Below are 18,788 nucleotides of genomic sequence, written 5' to 3'. Positions count from 1 at the left end.
GATTTTTAAAGATTTTCCCTATATATTTGTATGTAAAACTTTGATCCCCTATTGTCGCCTCATCTTACCCCTGGGGGCTATGATTTTAACGAACTTGAATTTGCACTTTGTTAGGAAGTTTTCATGTAAATTTTCACTTTCCTGGCCCATTAGTTTTTGAGAAGAATATTCTTAAAGATTTTCCCTATATATTTGTATGTAAAAACTTTGATACCCTATTGTGGCCCTATCCTACCCCTGGGGGCCATGATTTTAACAAACTTGAATTTGCACTATGTCAGGAAGCTTTCATGTAAATTTAAGCTCTTCTGGCCCATTGGTTCATGAAAAGAAGATTCTTAAATGACCCCACCCTATTTTTGCATTTTTGTGATTATCTCCCCTTTAAAAGGGGCATGGCCCTTCATTTTCAGAGCCCTTCACCCAAGGATGCATTTGGCCAAGTTTGGTTGAAATTGGCTCAGTGATTCTGGAGAAGAAGTCGAAAATGTAAAAAGTTTACAGACGGACAGACGACGGACAACAGGTGATCAGAAATGCTCACTTGAGCTTTCAGCTCAGGTGAGCTAAAAAAAGCAATCTAGAGGTCTTTACACAGTAAATAAGATGTGCTAATGAATAGATAACACAGATTGGCAACTTCCCCAAAGTTTCGTGTTGTTATACACCCGTCTTGTGATGGACACCTGTATTGTTATACACCCGTTTTGTGATGGACACCTGTATTGTTATACACCCGTCTTGTGATGGACACCCATAATGTTATACACCCATCTTTTGATGGACATCCGTATTGTTATACACCCGTCTTGTGATAGGCACCCATAATGTTATACACCTGTCTTGTGATGGGCACCCATAATGTTATACACCTGTCTTGTGATGGACACCCGTATTGTTATACACCCGTCTTGTGATGGGCACCCATAATGTTATACACCCGTCTTGTGATGGACACCTGGCTCCGGGATCATGAAAATGTCTTAAAGTTAAGTCAAAATTTTGACTTTAAATTAAGATTTGAACTTAGCTAAGATTGTTGACTTAAATGGATCACAAAACGAACTTAAGTAAATCTTAACTAAGATTGGCTTAAGTTCAGTCCAAGTCTAGAATCTTAAATTGCTATGGCAACAAGGAATTCTTTGCGTAGAGGTAACAATAGGATATAAAAAATAAATGACTTAAACAACATAGTCAGTGTCTAAAACGTCTAGTTTATAATCACTAATACTGACGAAGGCACAGTAGCAACCCCCCCCCCCCCTTTTATCAAAAAGAAACTTTTTTCATTATTACATACATGTACATACAAAGTTTGATGTATTGACCCCGTTGCCTCCCTCTTTTTAAAAGTACATGTAGTAATGAATGAAAGTGGAATGTAAGAGTGAATGAAGCGATAATTTTATTAAATTCAATGCCTGTATTCATTTTGTCGACTGCGTGCGTAGCAAAGAAGGATAACTAATTAATTTCAAATTCGGGCTCGGACTGCACATTATTCGTTGCAAATGTAGACTGCAAATAATGATTGTTTTCTTCCTCCACATTGTCAACAAACTCAGTCAGGTAAATACATGTACTTCTGTAGTCGTAACTTTTTAGTGAAACGGTTGTATGTGTACGTGCTACTTTCACGTTTACACCTACTTCATGAAGTACGATTGATAGGTAGTGAAACGGACAATCGGGCGATCAATCCTGCGATAGTTTGATCACATAAGTCATATTTATGCCTATTTGAATACACCTGCTCTAAAAAAATTTCAGGCTAGTGATGTTAATTTTCAATCACAGGAACTTCTTTTTTCTGTAAACAAACTTTTTATGTGAATAGTTTGCTGACAGAAAGACATTTTTTTTCATTATATGATTTTCAACGTCAAGATCGTGTGTTTTTGATCTACCGACGGTCTACTTTTTCTTAAACAAATGATTTATCCGCTTCTTGGTCGGGACAGACGTCTTCAACGACAGACATCACACTCATTTTCTCTTATTCGCCTCAAAAATGCAACCAGCACAGCCATTTTGAATGAACTTAGCGACAGTCTTAGAAAGTTAAGACAGCTCTAGTGCAGTCTTAAAATTTAAGACAAAATACCAATCTTAAGTCTAATTGATTTTTTTGTGATCCACTTTAAGACCAGTCTTAAGATTTAAGTGCAACTTTATTGATTTGTAAGACAATCTTAAAGTTTAAGACAGTTTCATGATCCCGGAGCCTGTATTGTAATACACCCGTCTTGTGATGGACACCCATAATGTTATACACCCATCTTGTGATGGGTTGTATTGTTATACACCCGTCTTGAGATGGACATCTGTATTGTTATACACCCGTCTTGTGATGGACACCTGTATTGTTATACACCCATATTGTTATACACCCGTCTTGTGATGGACACCCATAATGTTATACACCCATCTTGTGATGGACACCTGTATTGTTATACACCCGTCTTGTGATGGACACCTGTATTGTTATACACCCGTCTTGTGATGGACACCCATAATGTTATACACCCGTCTTGTGATGGACACCTGTATTGTTATACACCCGTCTTGTGATAGACACCTGTATTGTTATACACCCGTCTTGTGATGGACATCCGTATTGTTATACACCCGTCTTGTGATGGACACCCATAATGTTATACACCCATCTTGTGATGGACACCCATAATGTTATACACCCGTCTTGTGATGGACACCCATAATGTTATACACCCATCTTGTGATGGACACCTGTATTGTTATACACCCGTCTTGTGATAGACACCTGTATTGTTATACACCCGTCTTGTGATGGACACCCATAATGTTATACACCCATCTTGTGATGGACACCCATAATGTTATACACCCGTCTTGTGATAGACACCTGTATTGTTATACACCCGTCTTGTGATAGACATCCGTATTGTTATACACCCGTCTTGTGATGGACACCCATAATGTTATACACCCATCTTGTGATGGACACCCATAATGTTATACACCCGTCTTGTGATGGACACCTGTATTGTTATACACCCGTCTTGTGATGGACACCCATAATGTTATACACCCATCTTGTGATGGACATCCGTATTGTTATACACCCGTCTTGCATCTTGTGATGGGTTGTATTGTTATACACCCGTCTTGTGATGGACACCCATAATGTTATACACCCATCTTGTGATGGACACCTGTATTGTTATACACCCGTCTTGTGATGGACACCCATAATGTTATACACCCATCTTGTGATGGACATCCGTATTGTTATGCACCCGTCTTGTGATGGACACCCATAATGTTATACACCCATCTTGTGATGGGTTGTATTGTTATACACCCGTCTTGTGATGGACATCTGTATTGTTATACACCCATCTTGTGATGGACACCTGTATTGTTATACACCCGTCTTGTGATGGACATCCGTATTGTTATACACCCGTCTTGTGATGGACACCTGTATTGTAATACACCTGTCTTGTGATGGACATCCGTATTGTTATACACCCGTCTTGTGATGGACACCTGTATTGTTATACACCCGTCTTGTGATGGACACCTGTATTGTTATACACCCGTCTTGTGATGGACATCCGTATTGTTATACACCCGTCTTGTGATGGACACCTGTATTGTTATACACCCGTCTTGTGATGGACATCCGTATTGTTATACACCCGTCTTGTGATGGACACCTGTATTGTTATACACCCGTCTTGTGATGGACATCCGTATTGTTATACACCCGTCTTGTGATGGACACCTGTATTGTAATACACCCGTCTTGTGATGGACACCTGTATTGTTATACACCCGTCTTGTGATGGACATCCGTATTGTTATACACCCGTCTTGTGATGGGCACCCATAATGTTATACACCCGTCTTGTGATGGACACCCATATTGTTATACACCCGTCTTGGGATGGACACCTGTATTGTAATACACCCGTCTTGTGATGGACACCTGTATTGTTATACAGTCCCTGAAACGGTCTACTTTGCCACTTGAACGGTGAACGCACGGTGAGCGAATGGTGAATGCACGCAGAGCGAACGTTGAACGTAATTTGGTGAGCGCTGAGTGCATGGTGAACGCTAAGTGAACGATGAGCGCACGGTAAACACCAAATGGTCTATTTCGGATTTTTCCCTTGGATTGTACTTACTTTATAATCAGGTAGAGAATATATTTATGAATACATCTGTTCATTTCTGTGCAAGCACTGGATGTATATTTCTCTTGAAAATGATCGTAAATTTCACGTAGCACTTATGCACAAACAAAAGAAAATTTCATATGAACATTGTTTACAGTATTATGTATACAGATACATGTACATGTATACACGAAAAATAGAAACATATTTCATAATGTTTAGAATTCTTGACGTTTTCATAAATCATGAATATTGGTGCGTCATCTTGGTATACTACATGTACAGTGTATATTTTATCTAATTTCTTAATACAAGAGTATAAACGATGCAATAATGTGAAATAAAGATAGTCTAGTAATTAGTGCCAAGAATTTACTGGTATATATGCATGACTTCCGAATTTACGAGCGCGGTCGTTTGGATTACACGTACGTGCGCTATTAAAATCATTCCCGAAAGGAGTCAAGATAAATGCATTAAACAACCAACATGGGTAGAACAGGTACCTCTTGTTTACACCTGAACGCTTGTAAATATATGTAGTATAAAAGGTTTATTCCCTCGTAGATTTTGCGTAATTCACTTTACTGCAAATACATGTATAGTATATTGACCTGAGGAAATAATCCCAGAAATAATGTACGTACGTACAAAATGAATAGTATGACCAGGAATTTACATTTAGATTGTGCAATATTTGTATATTTTTGATGGGGATAAAACTGTTTATTTTTCGGAACTATACGTATTATCATAATATATGGGGCAAAATTATACGAGAAATTTTTCATCTTTATATTAGAGACAAACGATTCAAAAGTTTCAAATTTGAGGAAAGGAGTAAATATATATTTATTGACAATGTTTCTCATAAATATAGGCGTAAAATAATCAGAAATACTTGTCTAATCAATTTGACATCTGGACACGAATGTGCATTGAAATGTACAGTGTAGCGTCTTTAAAAGTAAGAAAGGGGGCGGGGGCTTAAGAAAAATGATAAACTTCTATAGAATTCTTGTCAAGTGAGACAAAATGAAATACATGTATAATAAATTGTGCTTTTGCCCAAACTTGAAAATGTTACAATGATAATTTGGGTTGGGGCGAGGTATTTATTAACTGAAACTGCCTCATTTTCGTTTACGTAACAGCGCTCGTTGATCGTTCTTCACTACATGTACATGTATAAGGGTTAAATTCATAACCGAAGGCTCTTGCATTTTTCTCTCATTCAGAGCTTCTCCCACTTTTTAAACAAACAATACTTGTGTTTTGTAATGATAATAACAATGATTTATTCTATTCTTTGATTTTGATAAGTGATCTGCAGTTTTCCTTGAATTTTCGCAGTTGATAATCCTTATATTTGTACTTTATAAATCAAATTTCTGATGTAATAAGAAAGTTTACTTTCATTCTTATGCGCACGTTCCTTTTTTCATTTTTGCCTTGCTATGAAAATCGATCCTTTGACTTTGGTGTTCCGAATGACAGTGAACAGTGAAGGCATGGTGAACGCTTTGTGAACGGTGAATGCACTGTGAGTGCAAAACTGTAAACATCTCTGTGAACGAACAGAAAGCACAGTGAGCAAACGAAAAAATGGTAAAATAGAATGCTTCAGGGACTGTACACCTGTCTTGTGATGGATACCTGTATTGTTATACACCAGTCTTGTGATGGACACAGACGAGTTGGTTATCTATGTTATTTATAAAAATACTGGGCTTCAAGCTGCACTTTCTCCTTACATGATTGTTGTCATTCCCAAATATGGTAAACTGACGTCTTTTTCGCATTGAATATGAATTTTGTCAAATTCAAAACAGCTGTTATCTTCTGTTTGTGGTTTGTTCTGTCGTCAGGTGTGACAAACTCACACCAATCCTTCTCGATAATTGTTTTGAACATATTTCATTGTGAAATTGATAAACTAAAGGTTTTGACGCACGGTCTAACACCTTAAGAAAATTCATTGACGTAAGTGTCAAACTCGGCTGCTACTTCTTGGTAATCATCAAGACTATTTTAGAGCCATGAGAGGTTTGCTGTTCCATTATATGGAACAAACACTATGTAAAGCAAACCTTTTAGAAAACTTGATGATCTTATATCGAAGCTTATGTTTTCCTGGTCCGAAATATCCAACGTTTTCCTGGCTTTTTTTTAATGATTTTGATATTTACTGTGCCAGGAAAACGTCAGATATTTCGGACTAATGTTTTCCCTGCAGTCAGTTCTTTACATCTAGTTCCTTCTGACAGATTAATTGTATTGTGCATATATTAGATGATATCCTCTAGTCATGAAGTACTTATAGAATTATTCAATCATAGAAATGTATAAAAGATATAGCTATTTGAATTTCTAACAAAACCATAGAAAAAATTCAAAAACATTTTGTGCTTTGTGTTAGTCCTCTGTAACAACAATGTATGCATAAAAAATAAACTTTTAAGGCAACTGACTAATATAAAACTGAAATGGGGTTGTTTTATTTCAATAAGATATTGTTCTGAAAGAATTAAAGTTGAAGACACTAATTACATTTGAAAACTTGTGCATTTCATTTGCCTTGCTTTCAAAATAAAACATGAGTCTGTTACCAAGAAAAAAAAAACCCAGTTGAAAATGTAGGTCTGTATAGTTAAATCATGATATTCATTCTAAAACCGTAATATATATAAGCCTCCTAGTGACTGATAATAAGCAACTGCCATACATACATACAGGTGTACGTCGATATTAACATTCTCGTAGTTAATGTAATTTTGACTAAATCACTAGTCTAATCGTGTATATATTTCTGTACTGTAAAGGAAATATAAAATATATAATTATATATGAATAAAATATGTAAATATGAACATTCCTAAAGAGTGCTGTAATAGATGGGTATTCATAATAAGTATATACTTGCAGGTAATCAATGCATGGGTACTTATTTCAAGTACTTGAATTAACTGCAAAAGTTGAACTATTTTAACATATAGTTAAGTTTGCAATGATGTTTTAACCTGCTATGTACATGTAGAATGTTCCACTTGCATTTATCATGAGAAGTTAGAAGGTTGCATTATTAGTTTCATTGATACGGTTTTAAAAATCATCAAGTGACAGTTTCCTTCTTTTAAACATGACGAATTCCATACATTGATATTGTCAGGAAATACAACATTCTAATACTTTTTAATCTACATTGAGAAATCATGTAATCTTTCTTATTTGAGTCAGCACTTCTAGTGTAAGGAAATTAACATTTGCTTTAGATAATCTGGAATAAAATTAGTATGAGTTTTGAACTTGATTGTTAGTTTTGCTGTCCTTTGCTCAAAAGTGGCTGCAGGATATTATTTCTATTTCAAATGGGATTTGTAATTTTTTTTCCAGCATTATAATTCTATTATGAAGTACATGAGTAAAGGACCAATGTTGGTGGATGTTCACATGCATAAGCCTACGTCATCAGCCCGACATTTTATGGATGCTCTACTGGCTTTTTGGCCGGGGTTACAGGTGCTAAAAGGAGATATCAGTCCAGCCATCAAAACCCATGAAATGCTGTATCAAGTGATTCAAAGGCATAATTTTCTACCTGAGGTAAACAGACTAATTAATAATGAACTTCTGGCTAGATGTCCCAAATATTGATGCCTCTGCGAAAGTCGAGAGGAAGTACACATGTAATATCAAAATACTCAAACAAGTATAATGCATGTTGGAAAGCTTCATTATATTGTGCCTGAATAAGTTTGTGTAAAGCATTGTTTCCATGACCAGAGTGGGACCATAACAGAGTTTATAAAGTTCCTTATAGGAATGTACAAATATGGGACAGATCATGACCTTGTGGCTAGGTTTGGGCTGCATTAGGGGGTTCAAAGTTTAATGTATGATCATAAAGGAAAGGACTTGGTAAATAATTTTCTTGAGAAGAGCAGTTTTGCACTTTTTGAACCCTGATTCAAGTTTGTTCAGTTATGCTTATAATATAATTGGAGCCACAATTAATTTTTTTTTTTTACTTCAAAATACACAAAAATTATTGTTTAAAAGCAAGTCCACAGTTTTTCAGTTTCTTCAATTACTAGTATGGGGTGACAATAAGGGAATTTAAAGCGTTTTCTTTCCCCCCCCCCCCCCCCCCCCCCCCCCCCCCCCCCCCCCCCAGGTAGTTATTGCCATTTAATCTTTAAAACCATTAGGGAATATCAATACTTTATGTTGGTGCATGTCTCTGATAGGCTGAGGCATGAAATTGATTGTATATATTTTTTATCAATCTGTATGCTGGTTACATTTGGGAATCTTGTATATTTGATTTATAAAATTCCTAGAATGGTGTTGATAAAATTTTTTTTTTGGAATCTAGCCTTTTTTGTTCACCTGAGCTGAATGCTCAAGTAAGCTTTTCTGATCAAAATTTGTCAGTTGTCTATGGTGGTTGTTGTACTGGGAAATTTTTCGCATTTTTAACTTCTACAGAACCATGAGCCAATTTCAACCAAATCTGGCACAGGAAATCTTTATGTGAAGGGATTATGAACTTTTTCTTGATCATCTTCCCTTGTGAGGGTGTTTGAAGACAGATACTTAAGAAATAGTAAAGATTTGTTGAGATGTTTAAAAAATCTTATCAAGAACCACTGGACCAGAAAAGTCAAAACTTGCGAAGATTCTTCCTGGTCTTATGAAGATTTTAAGTTTGTTCAAACTATGACCCCAGAAGCTTAGTTGGGATCACAATGAGGGTGTAAATTGTACATTAATTATGTAGGAAAGTTCTTTAAAAATCAAAAACCACTAGGGAATAGTTTGTCACTTTAATATGCAAATATCCTCATGTAATGAAGGTCCAAGTTTGTTCATACTGTGATCTCCAGGGTATTAGTGGGGTTAATCTTACATAGGAATATACTGGAAAATTCATTACAAATCTTCATGTTAAAGAACCAAAAGGATATAATATGAATTGATATGCAATTAAGTATCATCATGTATAATAGATTGAAGTTTGTTTCAATTACATCCCCTGGAGTTTCAGCAAAGCCACGACAGGGTTTCTTTAAAGGTCAAGTACGGTGATTTTCCTAAAACTTGAGTTTTATACAGAAAAATGTCTGTCGTACACTTATGGATTAATTTCCATGGCAATTTTGATAAAAATTACTTGGCGTGAATTGCACGGCGCTATCAAACTTTTACCTGAGTGATCGATAAATGTGTTGTGACGTGAGTTATCGCTCGTAGCTTATGACGTCATCTGAGACAACTTTCGACTGCATTGATAGGGTTTTATAGTGTTTACATAGAAAAGTCCTGTATCTATGGTACAATGCGCTGCTTTGAACTGCAATGTGAAATCAGGACAGGGATTAAGTATATTTCTTTTCCCAAAAGATACTAAATTTCGAAGAATTTGGATATTGAAACTGAAAAGAGACACTGAGATTTGTGACAAGCCACGAGGATCAGTGAGTGACACTTTAATTAACGAGGATCAGGTTTCCATCATCCTGTTTGACTCCAAACAAAGTGCAAAGTGATGATTAACTGGACATCCTACAAAACAAGTGGAGGGATGTATTTTAATTATATAAAAAGTTCAACCCAAAAAGGGGGGATGCACGCAATCCATCCCTCTCTACATCCACCTCTGAATGCTATAATGCGACATTGTTTGCGATTGCACATAAAAATTAATGTCACCCATTACCTAGTTCGAATTGATTTTATTTCTTTTATTAAATGAAATATCTTTCGAATATTGTCGTACTCATACTATATTTATAAGGGACTCATCGTCATCATTTCATTTCTTCACTATATATATATTGAAAAAATAAAATATAGTAAAAATGGAAATGAATTTAATTTCAAAAACCCATTTTGATAAAACCTTATTTATTGCGAGGTCAGTCCAATTTCCAAAGCTTTTTTTTTCAAGTTCATTATGAAAACAAGTACAAGTTTTTCCTTTTCCTAATATGCTACATTCCTAATGTGCTACATATATATCATGAATCATTAAGGCAAAATTTCACACCTCAAAATGCTACAATTCGTTAACTTTGTGTCGTAATATATCAATTTCGCATTTGACGTGTGCTGTGAAGAAATTACATGTACTAATAGGCCTAATTTACATTTTATGATATTGTATCTACATGTAGATGTTTTTTTAAAAAAAAAAAAAAGGGGGGGGGTGTACAAATAACGTTGTGCACAATAAGTTTTTTTCTTTTGTCTTTTGTTGTTCTTTTTTCAAAAAGGTATTTTTCAGTTAAATACATGTATATATCTAGCCTAAACACATTATAATTTGAATCTGATCAATCTCATACAAATAAATCCCATAATAAAAAAAATACAAACTTGAGAGTCAATCTAGTTAAATACGCTCACAATCACTACAATAGAGTATACGGCGAGTATCTATGAAGTCTGATTTTGATTAGCCTCGATTGTGTAAAATACAAAGGTTATCTTTTGATAGAACATTTTTTTCCAATATTATTCCCAATTTTCTATGGACTGACCCGGTAAATAATTTCTAAATGAGATTCCAATGAGATATTTGTCGAACATATAAATGTATATATCATATAAATATTACTATCTGATGGTTTCGAAACGGGTGTAGGTACAAACATTATAAAGGTTGAATCCCTAAACTCAAGTGTATCTACGGTATTTCATCGTCACTATCCACGGTGTTGCTAAAACTGGCAATTTCTCACAGAAATTAAAACGATGATATAGGCGTAAACAACTACAATTGTCTCAGATGACGTCATAAGAAAGGGTGACAATCCCTTCATTCGTTTCTTTTAACAACGATTTTGGAATAGGTATTTTGCGCATTTACCTGGATTTAAAAAAAAAATAAACACATCAATAAATTTTTCAAAACGGGTTTTAATGAATCATAAACTTTATTTTCAAATCTATTTTTATTACACTTGACCTTTAAGAATCTTCTCAAGATAATGCATTAGGCCAATATAAAATATATGTGTGTTTCTGGTTTCCTGAATCTACCTCCTTTTTTGCTGCCAGCTCTAAAGATTTTATTGACAATATATACAATGTATATTAAATGAAATAAAAATCTGCAGTATTCAAACTGGAATATTTTTTCTTTTCACATTTGAGTTTGTCTGATTTACATTTTGACTACTATTGATTTTCAAAATGTTTGAAGATCTTCAAAATGTTTGAAAAGTAATTGCATTGTATATAGACATGTATTCAAAGTGTATCAAAAACTAGGATTTCAAATAAAGTGTTTCAATAAAATAAAATGTTTCATCAACCTACCCTACCTAATTTTTTTGGGAGTGAAAAAAGAAACACACATATTTTATTTTGGCCTTAGTATCATTATATAGTGTAGATTTATGTTTCTTCATGATGAATTCAGGATGGGGTCACAAATATTTAGGAAAATAAGATCATCTTTCAAAGATCCATATGAGTACAATATGTGAAGTGGATATGCAAGCTTCATCCTGTAGTTTATACTGAAGTTTGTACACACCATGACCTCAAGGGTCTTGTCAAGCTACCAAAAGGGATGTAGATAGAAAAATTTACCAAAACCTTAAGTATCCAGTTACTGTAGATTCCTTATTTTACACAAGTACTTAATATGGTGAAATGACTCATATGTGTCAAATTGCATGAACATGAATTTGCATGTTGTCTGTTGATGAAGAGTTCTTACATGTATTTTAGTGACAGAAAATTAAAAGCAAGTAATTTTATTTCACAAGTGATGCCTTTCATGAAATTAACTGATAATAAATTCCTCATATAATCTATAGTAGTCAAATTGAAATGCAAGCATCTTCACATTGTGTAGATTCATGTTGGTGTCCACCATGATCCCCAAGTTCTGTTGGGGCCATAGCAGGGTTTCAATAGTTTACACACTTGTGTAGGAAAATTCTATGAGAATCATTTCTCAAAAACCACAAGGTTACATCATATCTTATAAAATGCCAGAGTCCTTATATAGCATTTATTCAAATTTGTCCACACCATGCTCTGCATGCCTAAGATGGGGCCATAACTGGGGATTTAATGTTTTACAAGAGAAAATACAACTGCTCTGGTGAGCAATGTGGACCAGTGGCCATGGGCCTGTTTCTTAAATGTATTGCCAATTTAGTGTGTATTGTACAATTTTCTTGTGTAATACCAGTTCTGGTTTATGGAGTGTTTTTGTTTTAGGCATTCACAACAGACTTTAAGGTCCACTGGGCCCAGCATCCACTACGGCCAGAGTTTGTGGAATCAACCTATTTCCTGTACAAGGTGAATTTCTCGACATACTACTTGTGTATCTTTCGTCTCTGTATGATATGCCTACTTACTCACTTACCAGTTGGAAATGTAAATATATGATATTTTGTGGATGCTGAACTTGGATTATGTAAAGTAAAAGTAAAACCTTTACATACATGTACATTATTCTGCCAAAAGTGCTCTAAAGATTACATTATTACTCTCAATGAGGTCATATGTGATAAACAAGGCAAGATGACATTTTATGTATATTTTGACAGCGTACATGTTATGTGTTATTTGAAGGCCACTCATGATCCACACTACTTACAAGTTGGAAAATTGATTGTGGAGAATCTCAACAAACATGCGAGAGTGCCGTGCGGATTTGCTGCTCTTAAGGATGTGGTCACTGGGAAACATGAAGATCAGTATGTACAATGTTCATATACAATTGTTATATGTACAGAAAAACCCTCGCTAAATCTCACAGAAATACCCAAAGTACTCCTTTTGAGTTCTGATGTTTTTTACTTTCAAAAAGTCATCACAAATTTGAGTACATCCTGTGTAAAAAATTTGAGGACAATTTTTGTGGATTGCAAACATTTTACAGTTTGGTATCTTACAATATGTCATGCTGTGAGAGGATATCCCACTTTCTGGAGCCCTTTCATACAATCTTTATTGCCTCAATGTAATTATTCTCTAAGTATAGATTTTTAATGATTTTACTTCACAAAGTTAAAACCCTTTTTTCCCCCCTCAAAATCTATCAAGTTAAAAAGTATGTTTTAAAGGACACTTGATACAACCATAAAAATGGATGCATGGGTTGATACAAATGTATTTTCTGGCTTAATTTGGTTGTAATAAGTACAAATATTAAATTCCTAAAAAAAAAAAATAGTAAGGACTTGTAAATTTTCTATGATAGATCAGAAGTTGAAATATATTACCCTCACTATATAACTATATACCAAATTTCTCCACTGTTTTAACTTCATTGAGATATGGGAATAAATTACATTCCATATGGTAAATTGTATTCATTTCACTTTAATTAAAAACTGAAATTTTGTTTTCATTTTCATCATTTTTGAAAAAGTTTGTTTGTAGCAAGTATCATTAAATATTTGCATGGAATAGTCAAAGATGGCCTAGATTGTGCACTGATTTCCTTCTTTGCATCTTTAATTTTATTTGTTTGTACTTTGATCAGTCTTAACACTTTTGGGTATAAGATGCTGAATTACAGAGAAGTATGTGTTGGCCACCGAACATTAAGAAAATGAGATTTCTGCTTTTTTTCCTAGACTGGACTCATTTGTGCTGGCAGAAACCTTCAAGTACCTGTATCTGTTGTTCTCAGAGGAAAAAGATCTACTGGTGCCAGTCAATGAATACATCTTCACCACAGAGGCCCACCTGCTTCCCCTTGCTTTGTCCCTCATTAATGCCTCCACGATAGAAACTAAGGTCAGACCATCTACCATGGCAAATGTTTCAGTATTAGAAAAAAGCATTATGTATTTGAAGTCACGTATTATATCATCCCAAAATTATGACTCAGTTGTTATGTGTAATTCCATTGCTTTATGAATTATGTACTTTTAGTAGAGAAACCATACACTGTAAATTACATTTTATTCATGAGAACTTTCACGTCAATTTTTGATATGTGAATGTGTATGCGTATACACACACACACACTAAAAGTTTTTATAACATTTATGGTCATGATGTTTTATTGGTTGTTACGTTGAAGTAAAAAAATCCCTGGATGATTCCTACCAGTATTCAAAATGATACCCAAAAATGTGAATATGTTTTTGCTTATAACAGAAAAATGGTAACTTTATAAAGTTTAGATATTTTAAACCTGATGTTTAAAACCCCATCAATATAACATTTCCATTAGAGGTAAGTAAGAAAACCAATCCAGAATTTTTTTTTATTTCGTATAAATTGAGAGTGCTTTTTAATGACAGATAATTGAATAAAATTTCATGAACTTATGTTTCATTGTTTGCAAGGTTTTTTTAATAAGGGCTGTTCCATTAAAACATATGAGGTACCCGGGGAAGGCACTTTAAAATTTGTGTAACCACCCATAGAAGCATAAAAATGTAATGAGGGACCACTCACAGAAGCAATTTTAGATAGTGCGGCACCACCCATAGAAGTGAAATAAATGTGAAATACACTTTTTCTTTAAATTTAATATGTATGAATGACTATTTATAACCCCTGAATAGAGGTCTATTTTCAGATGTTCCCAAGCATGATAGTAAAGAGAAGAGTATCTTGGGTGTCATCACCATTCAAATAACTGGCCATCAATGAAGCTTGATCATAGAACCATCAATTTATTTTATCAAGACTGTCTTTCTTAAACATGATGAACTAAATTAATTTTATAAGTCTACCTGTTCATAAAAAGTCTAGTATTGTAAATGTTCAAAAACAACTATTAAAGTTTTAAAATTGACTAGTATTTTGAGTATTTAAAAACAAGAAAATGCGCCTCTTTATGTAAATAAAATGATATTCTATGTTTCTTAGTCAATATATAAATTTACAACCTGCAACTTAAGATTTGTGAGGCTCTATTCTACCGTTTTCAACAATTTCGATAAATTCCAATTTCTCGATTCATATTTGTGCGCCATGTTTGATGTACTGAAGTTTCAACTTCCGATTGTCAAGTCATTTGCATAAGTCATATAAAGTAGTATTTACATCAATGGACAAGTATGGAGGCGAAAGCTATTTCGTCGGTATTGAAAAGGTTTGAATTTAATATCAAGTTAAAAACCGAACAGCAGAGTGTAAATTTTCCTTTCTTTGTCGAAGTGGCTCAAGTAACTACATTTTCGCGCTGATTGTCAATGTTTAGCTTTTTCATTAGATCCACCCACGAGATTTCGCGATAACAAGCATGGCGGAGCAGACGAAGAATTTTGCATGCTGTACATTATATTTAATGAAAAACACCTTTATTTGACATGCCCGAGCACAAAGTTGGTACTCCTTTTGGTGTAACTGTAAACAACATTTGGGACTAATACACAGTGCAGAGTTTATTATCGGTTATTCATAAAATTATTTTGCACCATTACGGAGATCCTATGGAATTGTAGCCTCATCCCGAAAATGTCAGAGTAAAAAAAAATTGGATAGGGCTACATTATTGCAGCTAGAAAAAATCAAAAACCGTTTCAATGGACCACGAGCACGTTTCGTTTTCCATTTTGGACAAGGGAGATAATCCTAATTTCCGGTTGCTATAATTTTAGAGTCAAACTGGAAACGATAACCGGATTGCGGAACCTCATTAACCAAGATAAAATGAAGACAGAAAACGGCGTTTGTTTCACATTCTACTTTCAACCCTTCCCTTCTCTTGTTGTATTGCTCTCAGTTTCGGTAAAAAATAAAGATTTTATCAAAACAACCACCCACAGATGCAGTTTTCTGGCAGTAGGTACCCACCATATATGCAATTTTCTACCAATGACAAGCACCCATAGATTTTTTTTTAATTGCCATCCCCGGGTACCTCATATGTTTTAATGGAACAGCCCTAAAGTAATTACATGTATGGTATAGTTTATGTTGTACTAAATCAATAGTCATCACAAGTAAGCCAGTCAAAGTACTCGCTTGGTGGTAAGGAGCGTGAATAGGTCTCATTAACCGTTTGTTTCAAGACATGTCCCCTAATCATCTTGAATGTGTAAGCCAGTACTAAAATGGCTACTCCTAAATCGAAAAATATCAAATTGAATTTGGAATTCTGCTTCGCTGACAATTGACAAGATTGTTAATGACATGGCAACAAAAAGAACCAGGACAATTCTGACTATGAAGATGATGAGGGAATCCCTGTAATTGTTCCAAATCTTAGGAAAATACTCACACATTGTCATGAAATCTGGCATTTTTAATCTCAGTTAAATATATATTGTAGACTTAACCGTATTTGAGTGTGCTAGAACAAATGTTAAAAAATCCGTAAAACAAAAGCAAACGTCCTTTGATGCATTCTTGAAATAAAACTTTTTAACTGTGTTTACAATGTCTATGTAAAATATGTTAAGGAATGTTTAAAATACTAATTATGAAAAATCATTATTTAAAACAGAAATTTAAGTTAGTTTAGAAGGTGAGATTATTTATCGGAATCCCGATATAACATTAAAATTTTCAAGGTCCCAAAATTTGAAAATGTAGTATCCAAAGTTTACTGTGTGTGTGCTTGAGCACGTGCATGCATGCGAAGTACTAAGTTTCAACAAGATCTGAGGCCTGCAAGTGTTGGATCCACTATACGGATACAAGGTCAAATACAAGAATTATAAAAAATGCTGAAATGACCAAGAACACGAACAGTTAGATTGTTTGTCTAATTTTTCGTGTCGTTAGTCATTTATATACATATATTGATGAACAGATTGAACTATTTGAACTATACAACATTTATAAATGGAAATATTCTTGCAAAGTCGAAGTGATTGACAGTTTTCGAGACATGTTGGTTGCACACTTGTAGATAAAAACAAACCTGTATGATATTGACTTGGATGGACCTTCCTTATTGGATCCAGATGACAGCACAGAGCAACAAACTTGTGTCAACCCTCTCCATTTGAATAAAGGAACCACTTCGTATGCATTTGACATCCGTACAGAGTTGAAGGATTATGTTAACAATATACTATCACCTGAAGACAGGTTTGTTTCATCTCAACAGGCTAACATAGTATGCTATACTTTCATGTAAAAATTTTTCGATCCCATTGTCCAAGAAGTGTTTGAAAAACAGTGTTTCCCTGTGAAAGTGAACACCACACCTTCCAAGCTAATAGTACAAAGGAAATATTACTTGATAATGGGTGCTGTTATCAAAAAAGAAAATCGCATGTGTTAAATTGATTGCGTATATATGGTTCTCCATAGATTTGTGAAGACATTAACAACAATATTTGAAATAGATGTGATCTGATTATGGCAACATGTTGAAATGATTGATTAAAAGAAAAGTCGATAAGCACCCGACATTGATTGATTAAAAGAATAGACGATAAACACCTGACAGAAGTCGTAATCTAAATCGTGATGCATGTACCATGCATCTACCACAGAGAGTAACATTTTAACTTATCTTAGAATTAATTTCACAATGTTGAAATTTTCTTGCTATATATGGTTGCAACAATCTACATAAAAAAAAAAAAATTCACTTAAGTTTTTGTGCTTTATTGTTATTTAAAATATATATTAACAAATTTATGACATTCATTATTAGAAAAGATTTAGTGCATTTTGTGGAGGGTAACATTGAAAATTTTTGTCCTTGTACCTTGGTTAGCAATAGTTTTCTCAGGTTGAAAATTTTCTATGTTAACCTTAACTACATGCATTATTCATTAATTATGATAAGATAGCTTTGTTTGTTATTAAAAATCCTGTAAATTTTTAGATGCATAAGACCAGGACCAAGATTACGTGCAGCTGAATTTTTGATTGGTAACAAGGAGCACCAGGAACTGATCAGTAAAATGGGAATTAAAATCTCCACTATGAGTGATGGTAGACTACAGCTCCTCCATTCTGCTGGCTCTGTAAGTTTCACAGTTTGTTATTTTATAATGAATATAGAAATCTCCGTACTATCTGGTCGGGAAAAAACCCCACTATATTTGCAGTGTAAGTCATGTAATAAAATTTTCCTTCAATCTCCATAATCTCCCATTATTGCATTGTAAGTATCACCAGGTCTCTGGATGCCCATTGTTCATTTAATCGTTTTACTCATCTCCTGTGGGCAAACTGAATGAGAAACTCATTAGTTATTAGAAATGACCAATCAGAAACGTGATAACAATTTGGAACTCTTGCTCATTATTTTACATTCTGCCACAGTTATTGCAAAGATCAAAGGAATGTCGCAGTCATTATTCTACGATATACCTTCATACATATTAACTGATTATGAGAAAATTGATACACATCTTGCTTGCACTTCGTGTTTTGCTAATACAGCAATAAAGTTGATGACTGATAATTCAATTTCAAAATCATAAAAATTAATTAATATTTGTTGCAAAGCTAATTTATAAATGACTGAAGAACATTTGTCATTCAATGTTAATGAATTGTTTGCAATGTGAGATAGAAACACATGTAAACATGGCGATGCACATACAAGTTAACCATCATCCATGTATGTGTAGTTTTCTTGGACCACCATATATTTAAAGCAGTTGATATTATCAGTCAACATCAAACTAAATACTTGACATGTTGATTTTTTTTCAAAAT

General features: G+C 34.2%; 1 protein-coding gene across 1 annotated transcript in view; it reads left to right on the top strand.

Annotated features, from left to right (window-relative positions):
- LOC125682388 (ER degradation-enhancing alpha-mannosidase-like protein 3) overlaps positions 1–18,788 on the top strand; it is a 53,957-nt gene that overhangs the window by 16,563 nt on the left and 18,606 nt on the right. The window contains exons 10-15 of the mRNA XM_048922927.2: positions 7,563–7,772; positions 12,408–12,491; positions 12,768–12,892; positions 13,778–13,940; positions 17,017–17,198; positions 17,947–18,088. Of these exons, the coding sequence (XP_048778884.2) occupies positions 7,563–7,772; positions 12,408–12,491; positions 12,768–12,892; positions 13,778–13,940; positions 17,017–17,198; positions 17,947–18,088 (906 nt within the window). The remainder of the gene's footprint in view (positions 1–7,562; positions 7,773–12,407; positions 12,492–12,767; positions 12,893–13,777; positions 13,941–17,016; positions 17,199–17,946; positions 18,089–18,788) is intronic.

The sequence above is a fragment of the Ostrea edulis genome, chromosome 2 (genome assembly GCF_947568905.1).
Source record: "Ostrea edulis chromosome 2, xbOstEdul1.1, whole genome shotgun sequence".
Taxonomy (NCBI): domain Eukaryota; kingdom Metazoa; phylum Mollusca; class Bivalvia; order Ostreida; family Ostreidae; genus Ostrea; species Ostrea edulis.
The sequence above is the reverse complement of the archived record's forward strand: the minus strand, read 5'-3'. Positions and strand labels throughout refer to the sequence as shown.